The 23356-nt window shown below is 37.8% G+C and overlaps 1 protein-coding gene across 1 annotated transcript in view; it reads left to right on the top strand.

Annotated features, from left to right (window-relative positions):
- GPAM (glycerol-3-phosphate acyltransferase, mitochondrial) overlaps nucleotides 1-23042 on the top strand; it is a 28468-nt gene extending 5426 nt beyond the window's left edge. Inside the window, exons 4-20 of the mRNA XM_009577144.1 lie at nucleotides 2776-2889; nucleotides 4126-4275; nucleotides 5209-5305; nucleotides 6280-6416; nucleotides 7769-7868; nucleotides 8588-8800; nucleotides 9191-9304; nucleotides 11303-11388; nucleotides 12402-12517; nucleotides 13245-13315; nucleotides 14442-14706; nucleotides 15218-15360; nucleotides 16953-17030; nucleotides 20044-20184; nucleotides 20945-21134; nucleotides 21244-21302; nucleotides 22510-23042. Of these exons, the coding sequence (XP_009575439.1) occupies nucleotides 2776-2889; nucleotides 4126-4275; nucleotides 5209-5305; nucleotides 6280-6416; nucleotides 7769-7868; nucleotides 8588-8800; nucleotides 9191-9304; nucleotides 11303-11388; nucleotides 12402-12517; nucleotides 13245-13315; nucleotides 14442-14706; nucleotides 15218-15360; nucleotides 16953-17030; nucleotides 20044-20184; nucleotides 20945-21134; nucleotides 21244-21302; nucleotides 22510-22626 (2191 nt within the window). The 3' untranslated portion in view covers nucleotides 22627-23042. The remainder of the gene's footprint in view (nucleotides 1-2775; nucleotides 2890-4125; nucleotides 4276-5208; nucleotides 5306-6279; nucleotides 6417-7768; nucleotides 7869-8587; nucleotides 8801-9190; nucleotides 9305-11302; nucleotides 11389-12401; nucleotides 12518-13244; nucleotides 13316-14441; nucleotides 14707-15217; nucleotides 15361-16952; nucleotides 17031-20043; nucleotides 20185-20944; nucleotides 21135-21243; nucleotides 21303-22509) is intronic.
- The last annotated feature ends 314 nt before the right edge of the window (nucleotides 23043-23356 follow it).

Raw genomic sequence — 23356 nt, 5'->3', positions numbered from 1 at the left:
AAGTGATGTACTTGTTAAATCCAGCTGTGTGTATCTGGGAGCTGGGCAAAGTCCTTTGGGGTTATAGGCAAGGAGTGTAAGGGTCAAACCTGTTTGAAGAAAAACAGAGCATGTTTAAGTCCTTTCTCCTTTAGTGCAAATGGCAGCATCCGTAGCATAATGCTGAGAGGTGTTCTATTCCCATGCTTAAGAATGACTTCAGGTTGCATTTTAATTTACTGAGCAGATCTGGCTCACAATTTAGGTGTTGACTATTATAACTAATGACAATTAAATCTGAACGTGTCTTGCTAGACTGTCTCTCCTCTGCCTCAGTGGCAGAGTGCAGCTCCTGAAGAATGGTATATATGATCTAAAAATAATGATGTATCTTTGCGCTATTGGAAATATATCTTGTGTTCTGGATGAAGACACTGGAAGTACACAAAAATCTTTATTCTGTTCTTTGGAAAGTTAATAATGCTTGCTGAGGTTTTTACAGTAATCATTAGCATAAGCAGATCCTGCAGCGTTTGTCGTAGAGTCAGAGCAAACAAAGAGGGGCCAGCAGCCTGAAAGAAATGAGCCAAAGTGTCTGAGTAGAAGAAAGGCAGCATTGTGCTGTGCTTGAGAGGGAGGAAGCTAATGTTAGAGGCTGTTCTTTCTTCAATTTGAATTAATTATGTTTTTTTTAAGAGTTGCGCTTATAGTTTAGAATACAGAAAAATAACAGAAATAGTGTTTAATTTTAATGTTTTTTTTTTTTTAAATTAGTTTCAAAAGTCTAATGCTTGAATGGTTTTGAATGGTCAGAGTTACTTAAATTAGAAACAGAAGGGCCACAAAATGTGGGTTAATGGATTATTCTGAAATAAAATGCCCTTAGCTCAGAATGTCATTATAGTCTGAAAATTGACAATTTTAATGAAGTTCTGAGGTCCCACGGGGTTACATAGTCACAGTTTCTTGGCCTTAGAAAGCAAGAGGGGTTCTCTCTAGCTGCTAGCATACTGTACCTGTATTGAGACATTACCACAGCCTTTTTCTGAGGTGTGAGTATGTCAGTTTTATAATATATCTTGACTGGGTCTATTCTGTGTGGTTTTTGTCTTCTATCATTGCTACACGATTAGAAAACAGATTTTTCTAATTATACTGCGTAGTATCTAAGCTGTAAAATGAATGTAGAAGCCTTTATACCTTGACAGATCCCTGCAATAGCTGAATGCTGTTGTGATGTGTTCATAGTTACCAGAACTGTTGTCAGAAAGAAGCGTATCCTTAACTTTGCTGTTTAGAAAAATCAGTAAGGCTCTCAAACTCCGATGGGAAGGGGAAAATGGAAAAGCTATTAAAACAGAGTCACCAGTCTACTTCCCTGGCAGCACGAATAGCAAAATTCTTTGGCCTTTGAGACGGTCTGAATATTTGTATAACCATTAGGTGTCAGACTGTGCCGATGGCTTGTGCATGTGCACTCATCCCAATTATAGTGCAAGTGGCCTGTGCACTCAGGTGGTTTGGCCTTTTACCGTGTAAAAGTTCCTTCTCATCTTTCCTAGCTGGTTTTAACGCATGTATAAATGTACTGAAATGTGCTAGGGAGGTTTAACAGCCAAGATCAGTAACTCAGGTGATGACAAGGAGTGAGACCTTGACAGCACTCCAGCATGGGAACCAACATGAGTATTGCCACCCACGGTTTGGTTTGGGACACTGGCTGGAACATCAGCGATGCATTGCACTGGCAGTCTTCAGGACAGGGTTTTTGCGTCATACTGAGTGCTCCGGTCTTAGGAATGGCCAGAGTTTAATTTCTTCTTCCAGCTGTTAGTTCTGCCCCATCACATCAGCTCTGCTGTTTGGGGGTCCCAGCTCTGCAGTGACCTGCATGAGTGGTGGCTTGTGCAGTCCTGGCCTGGTGAGTGAGGTAGTGAACTGTGAGGGGAGAGAAGAGTAACGAATATTCACTGCTGGGGACTGGATTTTATCCTTTCCCGTGTCACATGCGTCTTCTGTGATGTTAGGAAAACTGTTCAAAGTAACATGCTTATATGATCCAGAGAGTAGAGGACAGAGTTAATTTAAAAGGCAAAGACTGGCCACATAAGCTAAGTTGCCTGAATGATAGAGAGATTTACTGATTATTTAGTGGTTTCACTTCCATTAAAACTTTGCAAGGAGAAGGTACATAGGAGGCACATAGGACTGGGTGTTTAAAGACACTGGAAAGGAAGAAAAGATTACCAAAGAAGTGTTTTTAGTGTCAGTGGCTAACGCAGACATATTTTCAAAAGTACCTCTGAGAGTTTACTCTGTGCATACAAACGTGAGCAACTTTCCCAAGAGGGCTCAGTGTTTCTTGAAGAAGTGGACAAATCTCTTAGCTGGGCATTTACATTCCTGGGTGGAAAGTCACAGAATTGGAAATGGGCACTTCATCTTCTTTTGTCCTCGCTGAGCCGGGGAGTCGGCTCCAGCAGACAGACAAAGTGTATGTGCTGGTTTGTAACTACCTTCCTGTGATACTATGGATGTGTTAAGGCCAGTATCACCCTGAATTGAAGTAATGCAGACCTCAGTTCTCTCAGATATTTTGTGCTACGCATCAGTTATTTCATCTGTAACATTAACATATTGATAATTTACTAGAAGATACAGAAGCTTTTAGGCAGCCCTTCATAAAACTTTACTTACTTTTGCTTCTTAATTATATTTTTAGGTATTTTTAAAATTCATTTTTTGGCAGTGAAATATTTTGAGGGTCACACTCAAATACCCTTCATATTTTTGTAGGTACAGAGGGTGGCTTGCAAGACGCCTTTGTTATGTCCTTTTTGTGCAAGAGAGGGATGTTCATAAGGGTATGTTTGCCAAGAATCTGACAGAGAATGTGCTGAATAACAGCAGGTAAGATAATGCAAAATAAACCATTTTTTGTATGACTGATACATTATAATATGATTTAAGAATTTGGAAACGGCAGGTTTTGAAAATCAGACTATTTAAAATATTAGAAGATACAGTATCTTCAGCACAGCCCTTCAGGACTGTAGCTTGCAATTTCTGTTTGAATAATAAAAGAGGGGAGATTAAGAATTATAAATCTTCAAATGATGATTCGTAGTGGGTGGACAGTAGACAGTACACAGAAAAATAAATTGCTACATGGGAACTCTTCAAATGTTTGTTTATTTAATTCATGTAAATCGTTACCACTAAAGTCATACTGCAGTCATCAGAAATTGTCAGTGTTTCAGAAATAATAGGAAAGCAGCATTTCAGAGTACCCCGAGTGTACACCAAGAGCGTGAGGCAAAACTGGAAAAAGGCTATAGAATGAAATACCCACCCTTTATTTTCTGGAGCTTGTTTTCTGTTTCATATACTGCATTTTACATGGCACGTTGAGCCCCTGATTAGCTGTTAAGGTATCAGTTTTCCCTGGACACAAAGAAATTCAACCGCATGCCCACTCCTTGAGTCTACTTTTGTCAGAGGCCACACGCTGCCTATATTAATATTCCTAAGTCTCCTGAATTTTTAATGTTCGAGTCCCATCTGAAGATGATAGTGTGGCTGTTGAAAAGTAAAGTAGACCGCGTTGTGCCACAGTTACGGTGTATTAAACCACTTAATCTCTCTTAGATATGTTTTAAAGGGGGAAAATAGCCTTATAAAATTTAGTTACACTTTGTAAAACTGAGAATTCAAGGGAGAAGATACTGTAGAAGTGCAAAATAGCAACTGCATAAATCTGTCTAATGAGGTAAGTGAAATTGCTATGGCACGAAAAAGAAAATATTAACAAAAAGGAGATTTCAACTCTTCTTTCTGCATTTTTTAACCTTATTAACCATTTCTGAAAATTGGCGATCACTTAATATCGGTACCTGTGAACTGCATACATACTGTTTTATATGGTCAACTTTGAGTGCATTCATCCATCATCCATTTAATCAGAGCTGAGAAGACTACCGAATTAAATTTAATGCATTTGGACTACACAATACTTCAGTGTGCATGTTCTTTTATGCCTGCAAGTTACTCCTGTAGTAATGTATAGCTCATTCCCAGCAGTTGTTGTCTGTGTCTTGAACTCTTCTGTTGTGGGATTGTCTCGTAAGTTTTACTTTTTAATGTTAGAGTCCAGAAGGCCATTGTAGATGAAGCTTCTGAACCAAGTGCTCCAGGTAGTTTTGCTCAGACGGATCCTAAAGCTATCAACAAAGTGAAGAAAAAAGCTAGGAAAATTCTCCAGGAAATGGTAGCAAATGTGTCACCTGCTTTAATGAGGTAAGAAAAATGGCTCATCGGTATTGTCAATGGGTAGAAGGACGGCCAAGCTCTCTCTCTATTACACCAGCAGAGCTTGTAACACATTATTCATAAATAATGAATAATTATTCTAAAAATAATATATTATTCATAAAAATCCCTTTTCTAATGTTAACTAATGAAATGGTAGTTATTCTTCATTTTCAGTTGCAGCAGAAACCCTCTGCCTTTTTAAGGGATAAATCTTATGATACAAGATTAAATACAGACTTTTTTTTTTTCTTCTCCTGAAACTAGACTTGGTGCTAATGCTTGGACCGATATTAGTATCCTTTGTTGTTTCAGGCTGATACAAGCAAGAGCAGCTAGCTGCAGCATCTTAGACTGTGAAAGATCTTTTTTCCAGTAGCCCACTGAATATCATAACCTGTAGTTGTAAATATTTTGGAGAAAGTCTTATCTTAGATAAAATCTCCTACTGTGGTGTCTGCCTTTACTGCTAAGGATGAATTTCTCTGTGTCATGTTCCTAGTCCCCTTCACTGACTTTTGTGATGCAAACCCTATATTTTTTGTAACTATACTAAATTCTCCCATAAGACCAGATACACGCTGTCACCTAACATGTCACCTAACTAGCTTAGTTATTATAATTTATCATAGGACCTCCATTAACATGCCTCATATGTAAAGTGGTCTCTGCTCTTTGAACAGCCTTCACTGAGGTTGACAATAACAAGTTTTGTGACCTAATTGCAGGAGGCTGAGATGTGGTTACTAACCATGGCTTAGCTGATAGGCAAAAACTTGCTAAGCAATTGGATTTTATAGTAATTTTGTTTGAATGTAAAGTAATCAGATTTTCTGGCTTTGCCTTTAGTCATATAGGAACAATATAAAATGGAGGCACCAATGAATGAAACTTTTTGAGTTCTGTTTGTTCTTCCTTCAGGTTGACTGGCTGGGTGTTGCTAAAGTTGTTTAACAGCTTTTTCTGGAATATTCAGATCCACAGAGGTCAAATAGAAATGGTCAAAGCAGCAACAGAGGTAAGGGAGGGTGGGAAAGAATCTAGTAAGGCAGACTTCTGATGTAATTTCTATTAATATTTACAGCACTTTCTCTTTTTAGGAGAGTTCTGCTAAGTCTGCATGATATCAGATTGTAGATAGATCCGTCTCATATCTGTGAAATAGTGTTTTTAATTAAATATAATGCCCTTCGAGTTGCGTAACCTACAATACTGTTTTTACCTTTGTTTCAGGATCAAATTTTAACTATCAGGCTGAATGATTATCTCAGATAACCTGCATCCACCAGAGTATTTCTTTTTTTGTGCTGAGACAGACAGTAATAAATTAGTAGGTCTATTTAGGATTTTTCACTCTTAATTTGGAATAAAAATCTTTAAGAAGTAAACTTTTCCTATTTCTTACTAGCAATCTGTTCCCAGTCCTTCGATATTTATTGAAATTGATCACAATAACTCCTAAATTCTGCCATGTTCTTTACACTCAAAGGAATCTATCCTTTTTGCAGGGTTTACCTTGGAAAGATAGATTAGATAAATAAACAAAAAAAAAGGTTTCTGATATTTTCTGTTATCTTTTGATTACAGTGTTTGGGAACCCCACTATTCATAGATCCTTGCTGATATCTAATAGAAACAAATAGCAGTACTTGGGTGATGCTGATGATTTCGCCACATCCCTTTAATTGTTTGATTGTTGTCTCAATACTATGAGTCTGAAGAAACTGGGAGTATTAATCATTGTTTCTTGTAATGCATACAACTAAAAACTACAGTCCATGAAAATTAAGAAGTACAGTTGATTAAAATGTTCTCATTGTCACAGCTGAGTGAAAACCAGAAGTAATCAAACTGAATGATGGTTAATGAAGATACCATTGGTTCTGGTAATATGATGCTAGCAATCTCAATGATGGATTTTAGAAAAGGAGTAGTATTCCACAGTTCTTACAAACTGTCTTCTCTCTCTTTTTCCTTCTCTTTCCACGACAGATGAATTTGCCTCTTATCTTCTTGCCTGTTCACAAGTCCCACATTGACTACCTGCTCCTTACATTCATTCTTTTCTGCCATAACATCAAAGCACCCTACATTGCTGCAGGGAACAATCTCAACATGCCAATCTTCAGGTAATAACCTCTTCTTATTTGAAAAAGACTGAGGTGGGGGGATCTTCAGGTGATCTATTGCGCAATATATCTTATGTCCAAGTGTAAGATAATCTGAGTATTATCGGGCCATCATGTACAACTTCTTTGGTTCCTGTTATAGGCTCAGAGAGAGAGCATAACACAATCCTGAGAAATTCTGGCATACGCTAAGTAGGGTAAGGAAGGATATTCTGTTCTTCTAGGAGTCTCAAAGTGGGTAGGTGACTAAGGAAAGATAAGTATGTGAAAAAGTGTTGTGAATGGTCAGCTCTTCTTCATGAAGGTTAATGAGCTGGCTAACAGACAGCAACAGTACTGAGTGAATAATACTTTCTGGGAAAGTACTCCGATTTGGTCTCTGTTTAAATTATATTTCTGATGGCTGAAGAACATAAGAAGGTCTTTTAGGTAGTATTTTGCCAATGAGACAGAATTTGGGGATAACTGATTTCTGAAAAGCCACTGGATATTGCAGGAGATGATGAGAAAAGAAGGGGGATACCTTGACTTAGAGGGTGTTTTGCACCAGTGGGTGCTGGTCTGTGGTGATCCCAGTAAGAAAGGCATTCAGACTCTATAAAAATCAGTTAAAATGCTATTTATTAGGGCGAGCAGTATAAAGAAAGAAAGACTAGCACAGGTAATCTAACATCCCTTTTGTTGCTGGGAACCCCGAGTCGTGCAGCATCCAGCTGGCCTCTGATGCACACACAGCACGCCATGCGGACCCTGCCCACAGAAAGGGTTACCCCATTTGGGTCATTCGAGCTAGTATAGGATTTTCTTACAAGAAAACAACTCTATTCATCATTTCTTCTGTCAAGCAGAAAGGATGTTCTCATGAGAACTTCTTGCTGCACTGTTAGATAAAAGCAAGGCCACGCAGGTGCCAAGTGGGAGCTGCCTGCAGGCAGCTCGGTTAAAATCAGCTGGCTGAGCTGATCCTGCAGCCATGGGGTATGTGCAGCGCAACACGGGCACGAAGCCCATGCTGTATGTGCAGCACAGCACAGACTTGGGCCAGCTCAGGTTAACTGTTACGTGGATCACCAACATCTCAAGGTACAACGGTCTCCCGGTCGAGGTCACTGCAGAGGGTCAGTGGTCTGTCAAGGGAGTGAAATGGAGCAAGACAGTGTAGAGAAGCCTATTTCTTAAGTTAAATTGAGTAATATTTGTGTGGTCTCATCGTGTGCAAATAGTGTAATACATTTTAGTCTTCGGGAATTTCGGTAGTTTCAGTTCCTGTTGGGGCTAGGAATTTTGTACCGGATGTGTAGTAGTTTCCTGCAAACTAAAATCAATGTGTATAATTCTTCTTTATTATGTAGCACATTGATTCGCAAGCTAGGAGGATTTTTCATTCGTCGAAAGTTAGATCAGAGTCCTGATGGTCGTAAGGACTTCCTCTACAGAGCTTTGCTCTACGTGGTACGTGTTTCTTGTCTTATTTTCTGTAGGTAGCATTTCAGTCGGGTGGCAAGCGGGAGAGTGAGTTCCATCAGTCTGGGGGTGTTTTTTACTGCTTTGAATTTGTCTTAGGTTTCATGCTGCAAAAAAGGATACATTTTTGTATGAAGTCTTGAATGTATAGAATAAGAGAGTTGAATGCCCAGCACCGTTGAAGACGGGCAGATTTTCACCGTGCGTAATCCTTATTAAAGAAAGCGGAATTAATACTCTCTGAATTAATGTTAAACTTAAGCCTTGTTTCTCTGATTTCTTTTGTGCTGGGGCATATCTACACTGATTCTGTTAACTTAATGGAAGTCTCTGTTTATGATGGGTTGATGTAATCCTTTGTGCCACTCAGTATAATAGCTGTATTTGCATCTTGGAAGATGGGATGTACTGAGGAACCAGAAGGAAAGATGTATGCAAATCAGCTAGATCAACTGTTGCTAGAGATGCTGTTCTTGAACAAATGGCATTATACTGCTTGTATATTCATGCAAATTCAGTTGCAGTTTGGTCTGGGTTTGTGTCAAGCATTAATTATTGCTTTTGTTTTTTTCACAAGTATTCATGCCAACTCATGGTCTTCCAGTGTTTTCAAAAGGAAATGGTTGCTGACAATATATTTCAAATGTGGATTTGCCAGTATAATTAGATACTTATTTTTAACTCTTTTGTAATCTTTTTGTATTCAGCACATAGAAGAATTGTTGAGACAGCAGCAGTTTTTAGAAATATTCTTGGAAGGCACACGGTCTCGAAGTGGAAAGACATCTGGAGCTAGAGCAGGTCTTTTATCTGTGGTGGTGGATGCTCTCTTCTCAAATGCTACTCCTGACGTCCTAATTATACCTGTGGGAATCTCCTATGATCGCATAATTGAAGGCCACTATAACAGTGAACAGCTGGTAAGAGCAATTGAACAACTTGTTTTGCCTAGGGGATTTTCTGTTTATGTGCAAGAAAATGTGTTACATAGTTAAATGATGTGCTAGTAGTCCTCCGTCACATGTACTTCGTGTTAGTGTTGAAGAGCATAAAGCCATGAATCACAAAACGTCTCTGATAGGGAGTGCTGAGGTACGGGTGACATACTTCTAAATGCAGATTCAGGGGATAGCAAATAATATGTTCACGTGGATATCAATGGAAAACAATAGTTCTCTAGATTTACTTGAAGTTATAAGGTGTGTCAAAAGATTCGGCCTTGTTTTGTCTGTTGCATGCATTTTAATTTTAAACATAACCTTTTAATTGCAAATTGGAAAAAACCCAAAACAACCACCCATGTTTTCCAGGGCAAGCCTAAGAAGAATGAAAGTCTTTGGAGTATAGCTAGAGGAGTCTTCAGAATGCTGCGGAAGAATTATGGGTGTGTCAGAGTAGATTTTGCACAACCATTTTCCTTAAAAGTAAGTTTGATATTTTGAAGATCCTTTTGAAGGTTTGTCGTTTCTGATGTTTCAATAGTGGGACACATTTATTTTGATTTTTCTTTTTGTGGGTTATCATCACTAGCATTATCTGCTAAAGTCCATTCCAGTGGGACAAAAGTATCCCTGTTTTGCTGAAAGTCTTCGGACACATTTGTATTAAGCTGAAATAGTCTCAGAGTTGATATAAAGGGTTTTTTTAAGTTTGAAGGGGTGTAAGTATTCCCACTGGGGTTCTTTGTTTTGTTTTAACAAAGAATCTTTAAAATGTTGTACCATGTTTAAGTTGTAGAGACTTTTGGAGTTGAAGGAAACTGAATACTGTTCTCCAGTTTGAGTAATTGAACGGTTTACACTGTTGTTGGAGAAGGGCATTTACCTCACTGGATTTTTAAAACTGCTAAGCAAATTAGTAGCTATAAAAGTATCACAGATCATCTATCATAAAAATCTGCGTATTCTTCAAATGTCATAGTTTATTATTAGTTTACAATTATTACCTATACTAGTTCACCTAATACTGTTGCGTAGCTTCTGAGGGAATGGGGTGGTACAGTACTAGCTGCCTTCACTTAAATTTTCTCTGATCTCTTTGCAGAATCTGCTAGTACTATACTTAGTTTATCTACATTTCACTAATCTGTGTTCTGCTACAGTATATACCTTATTTTTCGTGTAGCTTTAATAAGATTAACTACTGTAACAACAACCTACTAGAACATTATTCAAATTAATTAGGTGTTCTTCTTTCTGCCCTACTTCTCTCAGAGAAGTAGTAGGTTGGAGAACTTTGGAGGGTTCAATTACCGCAGCATGAAATTATTGTGACCGTCTGCACGGCATTATAATTGGAAAGGTATTAATTCACTTCCAAAGAAGAAGGCTTGGATCGCTTCCAGGCTATTCTTGGTAGGGAGTTAACAATTGTTCTTGGATCAGTATAAGGAAAAGAAGGTTATCTGCCCTCTTAATCTAGTGAAATGCTGATCACTCTGTACCTTCCTAGCAACCTCTGTCAGCTCTCATTTGTATGTGTATTCATTTTTGTACTCCAGAAAGGTAATAAATGACCTAAATTGTTTAAGTATGCCTTAACCAAGATTTGCAGAAGCATAACTGTATTTTTAAATTGATGTAGTTAATGTCGCTGCAGGTTTTTCTAAAGGAGAGGAGCTTTGGGGGTTAATTTTGGGCATCTGGAGTTCGGTGAGCACAGGCTTAGAAGCAGAAGAGAGTGAGCTGGCTGTGAAAGTCTTTTAAGGAGCTTTCCTGGGAGGGAACTGTTTTCCTGACCAGCAGGTTAAGTGGCTCTTTAGTTTCCCACGTCAGTCTTCATAGAAACTGAAAGAACAGTGTGTCCTGAGAACAGAGTAATGTAAATGCTAACCTGTAAGGAGAGGTGTTCGGCTTTTGAGAAATCTGGGATTCAAGAATTCCAAGCGTGCGGTATCCTGCCTGCTTCCTGGGTGCTTTAGTTTATGGCGCTGTGAGGGGTCTTGCAACTGGAGTTTCTACACTGGTGTTTACCTATGGAGAAGCTCCCTATCCTGGTGCTTGAGGAAAGCAGCAGCAAGCAATAATTACAGTTTCCGTGTTGGTTCTGAAAGGGTATTAGACTTCGCTGTCATTCATGTTAATGAAGGCAGTCCTCATTAAATTAATAATGGAGAAGCTAGTCTCCAAGGAGTTGTTCCCAGCAGGGTGCTGACAGGGGTTATGTATTGTTTTTGTTGCAATGTTTTTATGAAGTACGGATTCCTTGCTGTGGAAAGTTTGCCTTTTCATAAAATAAAATCAGAAGTGAATAAAATGTTGCAAACTTTTAATTTCTGTGACCTTATTACTGCTATTTTAGTGTGAGCTATTTTTAATCACAGTTGCATTTTTGAATAATTGCCTTCTTCATATAATCTATTATCAGTTGAATGCAAGAATAAGGTGGAAAAGTACAAAAAATAACAAATCTTCTCTTAACAGGAATATGTAAACAGCCAAAGCCAAAAACCTGTGCCTGCTCCTCTTTCTTTGGAACAAGCTTTGTTACCAGCTATACTTCCATCAAGGTAGAGATTTTTTGGGTCTTGGGGAGAGGGAGAACAGGCTGGGGTTTTCTTGTTTGTTTGTTGGTCTTTTTAGTGTTCTGCATTACATTCCAAGCAGTGCTTGACCTCCTCAAGGGTAATCTAATTGTGTATAGAAAACCAAAAAACTTTCACAATTTTAACTGTGCAATTTATTATGAGAGTTGTGTTCTTTCTGGGGAGCTCTGTTTAGATAAGCTTGAGGAGGCTTTTTTTTTCTTTTTTTTTTTTAATTTTAGTGGCCTCTGTTGGTTTAATTTTATGGAGTAACTTAGGGAAAAAATGACACACTTAGTGAAAAACGAAGGATTCGGTTTTAAACCTCACAAACATTTCAGGTGGATTTTGGTATAATTCCAAAGCAAATAGGACTTGTGAGTGAGTACTCCTTGCTCATGGAGGTGACTGTCACTCCGAAATGCAAAACTGTGCTCAAGGGCTAGATCTGCATTTGTTACACAGATACACGTTTTAGTTGAGGTCTTAGCTTGACTTGTACAAACCTGTGTGGTCCTAGTAGAGCCAAAGTCAGTCATTTATCTTTAGAAAGTTGTAGATCCATATAAAGGATTTGTTTCTAGTTTGTAGAGGGGCTGGGCTGGAAACTGCCTTTTGGGCAGATTCGCTTAATCTACTGTTGTCCATATTCATTGAAGGGAAAAGAGCTGTGGGGTGCAAATGATGTAACGGCAAAGTCAGGAATAGCCGTAGGACAAGATAAATGTTCTGTATTGCAATTTTTCTTTTGGTAGTCTTATGTCGGGTTGCTGTTTAGTGTGAAGAAATAATCTGGAAAAGTTGGTAGATACTGAATTTTTGTGGAGCTTGTCACACATAACGTTTTTGTGGCCTTACCAGACTGCATAGTGGGTTTTTGCGCTGTGGTTCAGTTGGCGTGTTAAAAAAAAAAATTAAAAAAAAAAAATCAGTCTAGATTACTTTACGTTTTGATCAAAATCTAAATGTCATAATGTGAATTTTTATTCTGTATTCAGACCTAATGATACTGTGGATGAAGGTACAGAGGCCTCACTGCCCAACTCCAGGGATATCACCAGTGAACCCTTCAGAAGAGAGCTGATATCCAACTTGGCTGAGCATATTTTGTTCAGTAAGTGTTACAGTATCACTATCAGCTACCTGTTTTGTTTTGCTGATTGCATGAACTAGCTTGCTGTTTGGTAATGTCATACTTCCAAATTCCCTCCATTCAGGTGATCATTTCATGACTTCAAATGTTCTCTTGACAATTCTCCATCCTTTGCCTGCCTCCCTCCCTCCCTCCTCTTCAAAGTTTAATAAACACTTTTTCTGCTTAAGTACAAGCTTTTTATTCTGTTTGTTTTGGTAACTTTTGTGTTCCTTGGACTAGTATACTGAAATTGCCATACTCTGAAGTGTTGATTGTCATATTGATATGCTGATTTCTTACCACTTCATGTAAGAAGTTATTGCAGTGCCTTAATGGCATTATTTAAGATAGTACTCATCTAGCTGCATGGACCAGTGTTGCCAGGTTTTATAGGTTGTGTGGTGGATGCTTCATTCAGTAGATCTGTGATTTGTGGTATAAGAGATACATACAAAATGGTACTTAGCTTAGTAGACATTTAAGCTTTACTCAGGCTTCTTAGTTCAAGTTATTTTAATTTGATTACTTTAATATTGTTACTATATAGACATAATACACTTTGTATTTCATTCAGAAGGTGCAGTTCTGTGCCAGTATCAGTTTTGGGTTTTTTTTTTTTTTTTTTGTAAATAATGGGTACTCTTTCAGTTGTAATGATGTTCTGAACTTCTCAGGTGCTTAACCAGTCTATCTTGTTTACATCTAGCTGCTAACAAGTCCTGTGCTGTGATGTCTACCCACATTGTTGCCTGTTTGCTGCTGTACAGACACAGGCAGGTAAGGCTTCTATGCTGCTTAAATAGCCAAACATTACTTTGGCCTTGTTAATTAAAAAATAGCTTGCGTTTTACTATTGTATGATACTAATAAAAGAAGAAAGATGCTTTTAAATTAAAGTGGATTTCAGTTAGTCTGAGTGCTAATATTTTAGTTAGTAGCGGATGCTTGAAAATAAGCCATTATTGATGGGATGATAATAAATACTCATGTGGAAATAGATTTTTGTAATTCAAAATGTAGTTATGCTTTTCTAAAAAAATACATTATTTTGATTCATTATATTAAGATTGTTTTTCAGATCTTAAACACATTTGCTATTGAATAAGCTAGCAACTCTTCCGTAAATTTTCAAATGAGTTTTGCTGTTCCTTGGTACTAGAATATTATACCATGATGGCAAAATGATACTAATGTTTAACTGAAATCTTGTGCATGGGGCATGGAAGAAATTCTTTTTCTCCTACAAGTGTGTTTAGCATTTTTTCTGAAATTCCTTCTGCCTCTAATCTGAAACTTTTATTGCATGTAAATTGAGAACAAATTGAAAAATATCAGTCAGATATGTAATCTTTCTAGTTGAGGACAGTATCACTATTCCTGTCAGTCCAGTCTTTCGAATTTCCTAAAATAGTGGGATCAAAGAAGCATTTTACAATGCGGTCTGAAGCCATCTTGACAAAAAACAAGGAAAGGAAGTGCTTGAGGAAAAGCTTTTTCTCATGTCCCCAAACAACTGAAGAGAAGTTCTGCTAATTACAGTATTCCCAGATAATTGATCATTCATTTTATAGCATAGGTAATGGAAATATGATATCTGTAACATGTTCTTAAAGAACAACTCAGGTCTCTGCAGGTTGTGAAATAAACCAAGAAGCAAACAAAAAACTTGGATTCTCAAATAGCTGCATGGCTTTAAAATATAATTGCATGTAATTCAAAACCCGTGGGCTATGTTAGCAATACCTCTGTGAAAACAAGGTTTTCTAATACTACTGTTGTGCTTTGGATTTTTGAAAATTAATGGCTTATTTATGTGTTTGCTGTATATATGGTTATGTGGTTTACAGATAAACTCCTGTGCAAAAAAAATTGTTTCACTTTGTGATTCTGATTTTATTTCTAGGGAACTGATCTTTCCAGGTTGGTAGAAGATTTCTTTTCCATGAAGGAGGAGGTCTTAGCCCGTGACTTTGACTTGGGATTTTCAGGGAATTCAGATGATGTTGTCATGCATGCCATCCACTTGTTGGGGAACTGTGTAAATATCACAAACACTAGCCGAAACAATGAGTTCTTCATCACTCCCAGCACAACGATACCTGCTGTCTTTGAACTCAACTTCTACAGCAATGGAGTACTTCATGTATTTATTAAAGAGGCCATTATTGGTATGTGATGGGGTTTACCAAGGAAAGATTTTGTTGTGACCCATGAAGTCAAAGTATCTGCACAACCTCCTCCACCCCCCATTTTTCATGTAATTTACTTATATATATTTCTCCACCCCCTGCTTCAGCCCAGTTTACTCTAAGAAAAACAATTTTAAAGTAAACTTAGTTTTCGTTTGTAGAATGTTTCACTCATTTTTCTCATCATCCTTTATCTTTCTTGGACATATTCATGTATTGGTCACTGCCTTAGGCAAGGCACTATCAGAGTTTTGAGCCAACATGGCAAAACTTGTGCTTTGGTCACTAAAATTTTAATGAGATTTTGTTTCAATCGGACATTAATTGGACGCAAATGGAACAGTGGTGAATTCTGTCCTTATTCTTCAATTGCATGTGTAATGTTTGACTGCTTTTAGACCTAGAAATAGACAAAGCAGAAGTTTTAAGTTTCCTTTGCTATAAAGCTCTTTGGAAAAATAAACTTAGCTTATGTTTGTTTCTGCTCTAGCCTGCAGTCTTCATGCGGTTCAGAGTAGGAGGTACAGAAATGGTACCAATGGTGCTTCTCCCAGTTTGATTAGTCAAGAACACCTGGTCCGAAAAGCTGCCAGCTTGTGTTACTTGCTTTCTAATGAATTTACTGTATCTTTGGTAAGTAAGTAGTTGCATTAATTGTCCACATGTCAATTTTTTTTTCCTGCTTGTAACTGCCTTTGTAACTTTAAAGAGAATTCGTGCTTTCTTCAAGTGTCACACTTCTGATACGCTCAGTGTAAGTACAGTCAAATGATAATGGGTATCAAGAGGTTGAACATTGTTTGAAAAAGGGAGATAGTGTTTGCTTCAAGGAAATATCTGAACATTTGAATGAATGTAGTTCCATCATAACAGTTCATCCAAAAGATGTTTGGCCTAAGATAACACGTGAATTAACTTGCCACACTCCCGTCACTACCTTGTTTCCGTGGCAAGGTGTGACAAAATCAGTCGATCTGGTTTAGGGAATACATACTGGGTGCACGCCTGCTGCTCATGCAAGTGCTAAAGTGGGTGATGCTGGGGCAAGCCTGCAGCGTTTTTGCTGTGCTGGCTTTAGGCCTTTCCTGAGAAAGAAAAGCTGCTCACTTTATCTCTGTCAGCTTCCCACAACTTGAGGTTGGGCTTCTTAATGCCTTCTAACAGATTTTATGTCGCTTATGTCATTAGACCATCACAGCTATATCTGCATTCTGCTCAAACTACTTAAATATATTTTTACTTAAACAAATACAAGTCTTTGAGAGTACCCAACTCATGTGAGTTTGCATGGATGATTGAAACTACACTGGGAACTAAGGCTCCAGATTCTAAAGATATTCTTAATTTGCATAGGAGTCACAGTGTGCCACACCTAGTACTTAGTGGCAATTTTAAACATGGCCTGACTTTGGTTTTTGTTTTGTTACAAAACACTGAAGAGAGCTGATGTTATCTCAGTTTTCAGGCACTCTGTATATTTACAGTCTGTATACTTGCAGTTTTAAGTGCTAGATATTTTTTTTTCGTATGTGTAGAAGTTACTTAGAATTCTAGAGATTCTTGAATTACTTCTTAAATTTGCACACATATTTCTGTCTCGTGCCTTTTTAAATGAAGCATAAGCCAAATTTAGTATTTTTGTCTGGGCATTAATGTAGCTCAGATGGTGGGGATTTTTAGTAGTCTTATGCTTCTGCTTTCAGAGTTAATAATTGACTATTTTTTTTTTTTTTTTTAAATTAGAAAATATTTCCTACATGGTTATGAACAATGTAAAAGAGGTTGGTTTTTTTATTCAGTTTCAAAACACATAAGGGAATTTCTTGAAAGTGTACTTTCCTTTAAATTCCAAATAAATCACTGGTATGAGTCTCAATGATTTTAGTTTTATGATGATTTTATTCCAGAATGGTTAACAAACTAAAATTTGGTTAGAGGCGATTAAGAGGGGAGACTATTTAATGTGGTTTTCTACCAGTATAGTAATGCATTTCTTCAGAAAACTTGCACAAATTTTAAATATCCGATTTCACTGTAATTTTTTTAATGTCTGCCAGGATAAACATAAGAGTGGTGCATTGGGATTATGCTGATAAAAGTTTAGTAACTTGCTTAAAAGGAATAATACTGCTGTATCTAAAACGTTCATATTGAACAGGGAACTGGTGTTGCTATAATGGGTATAATGGATGTGACTTTTTCAGTGCATTTCTTTTGTTGTGCAGCCTTGCCAGGTGATATATCAAGTTTGCCATGAATCTGTGGAAAGACTGATACAATATGGTATTCTTCTGGTGGCCGAGGTAAGGTGATAGAGATACTAAATGAGCTTTGTTTCTTGTACTTGACTTCAGCCATAGGTAGTTTATGCATCTTAGTTGTGAGTCTTGTTCTAAATATATGCTGTTACTGAAAGCTTGTAACAACTTAACAAGTCCAGGACTGATACTACTTCAATTCTTACATTTATAAGCTTCAGACATTTGGGTATAGTCATCCTGTGATGCTATGAATGACACTCCGTGTAATTTCAGTGTACCGTTAAACCTAAGGACGACACATATTTTACACTGTCTTGTAAAATGGGGATTTATTTTATTATTGGAGCCCTTTTAAATTGTAGCATAGCTACGTGGATGTTCACTTTCTACTCTACAGGAGTCAGTAGTCCAGACCTTTTGTCATTCTTTGATTCCTTTGCATTGACCTCGAAATTATTGTAAACCTCCTCTGCCAGCAGAGTTTGCAGTTTCAGGGATGTACTGGAGTCGCTGTGTGTGCGATCCGGCAGAGGCGTGCAGTGTAAAGAAAACCTGGGGACCAGGGAGCAGCTGACTCGGCATACCTTTGCTTCCCAAACTGTTTGTGTGCACAGCAAACAAATCTTGGTGCCCAGGAGGAAGCAACAAAATTTAAAGAGCTCATGGAAAAGAGTTACGTATTTGGCTGCTTTCTTTTTGCAGCTCTCTAGTTTCAAAGGAGGCTAGAGCTGCTTCTGGTGTATTTGTTAATGGGCACTGTTTCACTCTGATCTTGCTGCATACCTTTTGATACATGCTTCCATTTGTAATATATGTAACCATAAGTACTATTTAGTTGATATACCTGGATATTAAACATTCTCCTCCTTTGCTTTTTATCTGAAGTCATGCATTGTCATGCATTAGATTGTAATCATTATTAGATAAATCCAAAAATGAATGCTAATCAGAGGGTTAGGAAGAAACCTGTACGTTCCATGCCTGGGGACAGATGAGGAAAATAGGTGTGGACAGCAGTAGATATGCACCTCTGTCTACTCAAGCATGAAACCTGTCTTGAGGGTTCTTCTATAAGTTTTCGTTGCTGAGTCTGGTACTTTGCTCTTTATAGCTGGGATATAGATGGCTATTAGGCAGTATATAAATATTTGTCTGTGTTGTCTGATACACACCACCGGTGCAACATTTGAATGCTTAAAAAGGAGATATATTCCATCAGTAAATTTCTTTAAACTTAGAAAACCTCTGTACCTGCTTACTACTTTTAAAATATTAAGAATTTGCATAATCAGTGCAAACACTATAAGCAATAATTGTTTCTTGACTTCGGACAGGTTGGAAATGTTTGTGGGGTTTTTACCTCTTCTCTAAGAAAGGTAGCTAGCTTCTGCCCCTTCTAATTATTTCAGTTTACTGCTGACATTAACACATTGATAAATTTCCCATTAAATTGAGCTTGATTGATCCATGCTTTTTTTAAAATTCTTTTCCTATGATTCTAGTGTCTGCTTCAAAAACTAAGAAATATTCCTAACACATAGTGATCTCTTCGGTATTTTTTTAAACTTATTTTGTGGCCTTTGCTTCATTCAGAATAAAACATTTGATCAGAGTGTAAGATTGGAAGGATGTCGTTCTTCATTTGCTGCAGGGGCCTTTTTCTTTGTCATGAATATTATGACAATAATCACATCTACGAGGTGTCTGTTATCCATTTGGGTTTAATCTTGCCTGATTCTCATTTCTAAATGGAATAACTGTATTGGGGGTCTTTCCTCAGTTACTTAGCACTCTGACCTATGAAAAATCTTTCTGTTCTACTACTTTGAGCAAAACAAATAATGGCGAATGATTGACACTAAGGCTTCCCTTATTCTTTTGAGCGTGTGTTCACTATCTCTAAAACGGGTTTCTGGAGACACATTGTTGAAATTGAATGTTGCATCAGACGTTGATCAGTCAGGTGGAATATTTCTGTTGCACCTCAGTTACTGTACACCTGAACTTCTGACATACCTGCATTATTGCACAACAGAATGAAATCACTATTCAAGAACATCTAGTATGTGTATATTTGTCACTTGTGCTTAAAGATCTGGCAGATCACCTCACTATGCCCTTGCAAGGGAACTTCACAATACTTCACAGCTTTACAAAGCACTTTACTAGTTAATGGTTTTACTAAAATAGATGGGTTTACTAAATAGATGAAAAGCAAACAACGAACTCTTTTTCCCTCACAATATTCAAGTTAAGAAGTTCTACCAATGGTGTTCTTGCTGTCACGCACTCATCTCAAAAACCGGAAGAAATGTATACTTACCTAAGACACCTACCTGCTAATAAGTTTAAGTGTAAATCTGTGTCTTGCTCTGAGGGTGGATTACTGTGGGGTATTTGTAGGCTAAACTTGGATGGTGCTTGTCAAGGTAATTAGCGGAAGGGAATTGCTGTGATGCAACAGGTGGAGGGGTCTTAATGTCTCAATGTAATCAAGGTTTAAACCATTTGGGGCCTTTGTGATTAAAACTGGCTCATTCTGTTCCAACCAATATCTCACATGGGGACAAATACAAGAACAGCATCATTAGAGGCAGTAAGTTACCACTTCCGAATAGCAACTTGTGGCATTCTGCATTAATTGAGATTTTAGCTATTGTAATACAATAACACAGTTTACTACTCTGTCTTTAAGGCAACAGTAGTATGGAGTTAGCAACATTCACATCCAGATAGCATCTCAACTTTTTATCCTAACACGACTGAAAAAACTTTCTTGGCAACTACTACTGCATGGCCTCTGGTAGAAAGATTCAGCAACACTTGCAAAGGTTTTCACTTTTACATGACAGGCAAACTGAAGAAAAACAGTCTTTTTCACCAAATGTCTCTTCTCTGCTTATCTGAAGCCTGTCTATAATTGGATCTCACCTGCTTTCATTAAATATTGGTTAGTGAATGGACTAATTAAGTCAGGTGAGATTATAAAATAAACGTATTGTTTGCCCAGATTTGGGGTTTTTACCTATTTACCACCTTGTCTTTCAAATTTAAGCAGGATGATCAGGAGGATGTTAGCCCCAGTCTTACAGAGCAGCAGTGGGATAAAAAACTCCCTGAGCCATTGTCTTGGAGAAGTGACGAGGAAGATGAAGACAGTGATTTTGGAGAAGAGCAGAGAGATTGCTACCTGAAGGTAATATTATCCTAAAACTAATAACGTTGAAGCCTGTTGAAAGAGATACAAACTACTTCACTAGTTCAGGAAGGGTAATGATAATTTTTTTTTTTTTTGCTGGTTCATGGTATTAGTCTGTTGTATTTTGCTACAGTCAGTAAAACACCTTTCTCTCCTTCCCATGGGGAAAACAGCTGAAGAAGCATCAAATAATCTTACAGGGACGTGGAAGGGCGTGTTAGTGTCATGAAAACTGATAAAGGCTCAAGTATCTTAGTGTCTAAATGTTTAATTCTTTACTGACAGCACGCACTCTAAAAGTGCCACATTGTGCTGGTATTTATTTTCAGCCTAAATTTCACTTCATAGATTGATCATGTTGATTTTAGACATATTACTAGTTTTCTCACAGAGCTGACACAAAAACTCTTTCGGATATCTTGGTAACACTTGGAAACTTATGTCCATCTCTGTGAACGTATGGCAACCATTCTGCTGGCTGCAGAGCAGTATGATGTCTTTAATTTTATCTTAAGAAAATAGTTATTAATATCTTGGAGGACAAAAAAGTAGCATTGATCTGTGATGTGCAGTGCCTGTTTTGTCCCTCGTGGTAAACTGCTTTTTTGCTATGCTTTCATAATGTGCTGTGTTGTGCCCCTGTACTCCTTTTTGTACTAAAAATTATTTGGGCTGCTGTTTTGCTGTGTACTGTGTTGCATGTCATTTCTTTTTTCCGCTGGTCTCTGTCACGTAAGCTCTTGTTGCCCTTTCTTAGGTGAGCCAGTCTCAAGAGCACCAGCAGTACATCACTTTCCTGCAGAGATTGTTGGGACCTTTACTGGAGGCATATAGCTCTGCTGTTATCTTCGTGCACAATTTTAGTGGTCCTGTTTCAGAGTCTGAATACGTTCAAAAGTTACACAGGCACCTAATAAGCAGGACGGAGAAGAATGTTGCTGTATATGGTATGTTAAACTGCTTTTGGAACTGGATTTGATTCATTCTGTTCCTCCTAGCACAAGGTAGCCCAAATTCAATTGCAGTTTGTTTATCTCTGGGTTTTTTTTCTTGCAGCTGAGAGTGCTACCTACAGTCATGTGAAAAATGCAGTGAAAGTCTTTAAGGAAATTGGGGTAAGTGTTTGGTGATCAAATTTGGAGACTGTTAAGTTTCATTTTAATAATGAGCACAATTTTGACAATTCATGGAATCTGTTCAGCGTCAGTTTAAAATATGTGAATGTATCTCTGCACATGTATTGCGGGTTTTGAGCATTTCGCTCTCCTTAAAGCTCAGGGCTGTAGGAGAAGAGCACACATTGCAGAACAGGGCACTTGCCCCTGAGAAAACCTGTCTAGGTGAGGGCTAGGTGACTAGGCATTTTTATTCAGAACAAATGAAGTTTCTCTGCTCTACTCCATGTCCTTATTGGACATCAGTGACAATGTTGGAAGGCTGAGAGTATGCTCTGTGCTTAGTGACAGCTAAATCTAAGTTTGAAGGACCACTTAAATCTTCAAGAAGTATTAGTTACTGAATTGTGGCTTAGCAGTGATTGGTGCTCCAGCAGAACCATCCTAAGAGACCTTCGGTGTCCAACATGAGGATACGGATCTTCCTTAAAATAACAGATCAGTTTTGCACTTTACCACTATAATTTTAATTTTAAATCGCCTAATCTAGATTTTGCAAATGAAGTGTTTCTTTCATCAGAATGACATGGCTTCCTGAATGCCAGATGGGATTTAGCATTATAATTTTGAAAGCATCGGCATTTAGGCAAAGTACTGCTAGATGAGGCTTCTGAAGTCTTTGCCCTTGAATTCTGCTGTATTAAATAATCTAATACTAGTTAGCCTATAGTAAGGCCTGTAGGCAAAGGTATCTTCCTGCAGACTGTAAGACCTATGAAGAAAGCGCATATCAAATCCATAATTTAATTCTAGTTTATTCTGCTGTTGGAAAAGTGGAACTAGATAACATGTGCTGAGCATCTATTCAGAGCATAACATCTGAATTCTTGTTTTCGAAGTGCTTACACTTTCAATTCAGATGCCTTTTGAGCGCATGTTTTATCCCTCACTGTTAGAATCTGGCTGTTTATCATACACTGTGCTTATTTCTCAGTTTTTCTTCTTCCCTACCACTTGAAGGGCTTCAACATTGAGTGAATTCTAGTGATATCTAAAGGCATTGCCACCTAAGCCTTCAGGAAAGGGGGGAAAAAAAAAAGTCTTGGAAATGAGGGCAAATTTGGTATAGACCATAAACTTTTAATCACAAAAGAAAGAAGATTCCTTGAACGTGGTGATACTTACATATAGTCATGCTGTGCTTTAGGTTTTCAGTCAGACGAAACAAAGAAGAGACACCATTTTGGAACTAAGCACTACGTTCCTACCTCAGCGCAACAGGCAAAAACTACTGGAATTCATCATGAGCTTCATGGTATTATAGACCGCATATAGCACCTTTGTCCAGGGACATGAAGACAGGTTTTGAGACCGTATCAAAGCCTGGGGACATTTGCTGATCCTTCAGAGTGTAAGGTGCCACTGTCTGGGTAAGGCCTTCTCTGACTTGAACTACTGGAAGACAAGTGCCTTCTTATGTATGCATTTATGGGTTTCTTACAGTCCCAATCCTGTTGTAATACAGCGATACTCAGATGACACTTTGGATACAAGTAATTAAACATGTTGCAAAAAATAATATAAATTATTAGAATGAGATTTAAAATGAGTGAAGTTTTATCAGTGTTATGTTTTAAATATACTTTTAAAGACTGTAACAGATGCACAAATACACATATTTGTGATCTGTAGCTAACCCTGAGATCTTGAGTTTAGTGGCAACACAGCTTATGGCATAAACAGGTAACTTTCATTCCAATTCAGTTTTAATGTTTTAAATAAATGGTTTAAAAATTTTGCTTAGGCAGGATATATATTGCATGGATAAAGCCATAGTTTTTCATAAATGTTAACATAAATGCCAAAAGTCTAATGAGAATGACAGTTAGAGACATCTGAGAATAATGATCATGTAGCAGATGATTGTGAGAAATACTGTTAGCAGGCACACCTTGCACTATTAGAGCTGTGTAGTGCAGTGGTAAATTGCACTAATCACTGCTGTCATGAAGAATGCGAGAGTAGCGTTCTTGTTTTTATTATGGCATCTGGCA

The sequence above is a fragment of the Fulmarus glacialis genome, unplaced genomic scaffold (assembly GCF_000690835.1).
Source record: "Fulmarus glacialis isolate BGI_N327 unplaced genomic scaffold, ASM69083v1 scaffold28684, whole genome shotgun sequence".
In the NCBI taxonomy this organism is placed as follows: Eukaryota; Metazoa; Chordata; class Aves; order Procellariiformes; family Procellariidae; genus Fulmarus; species Fulmarus glacialis.
The sequence above is the reverse complement of the archived record's forward strand: the minus strand, read 5'-3'. Positions and strand labels throughout refer to the sequence as shown.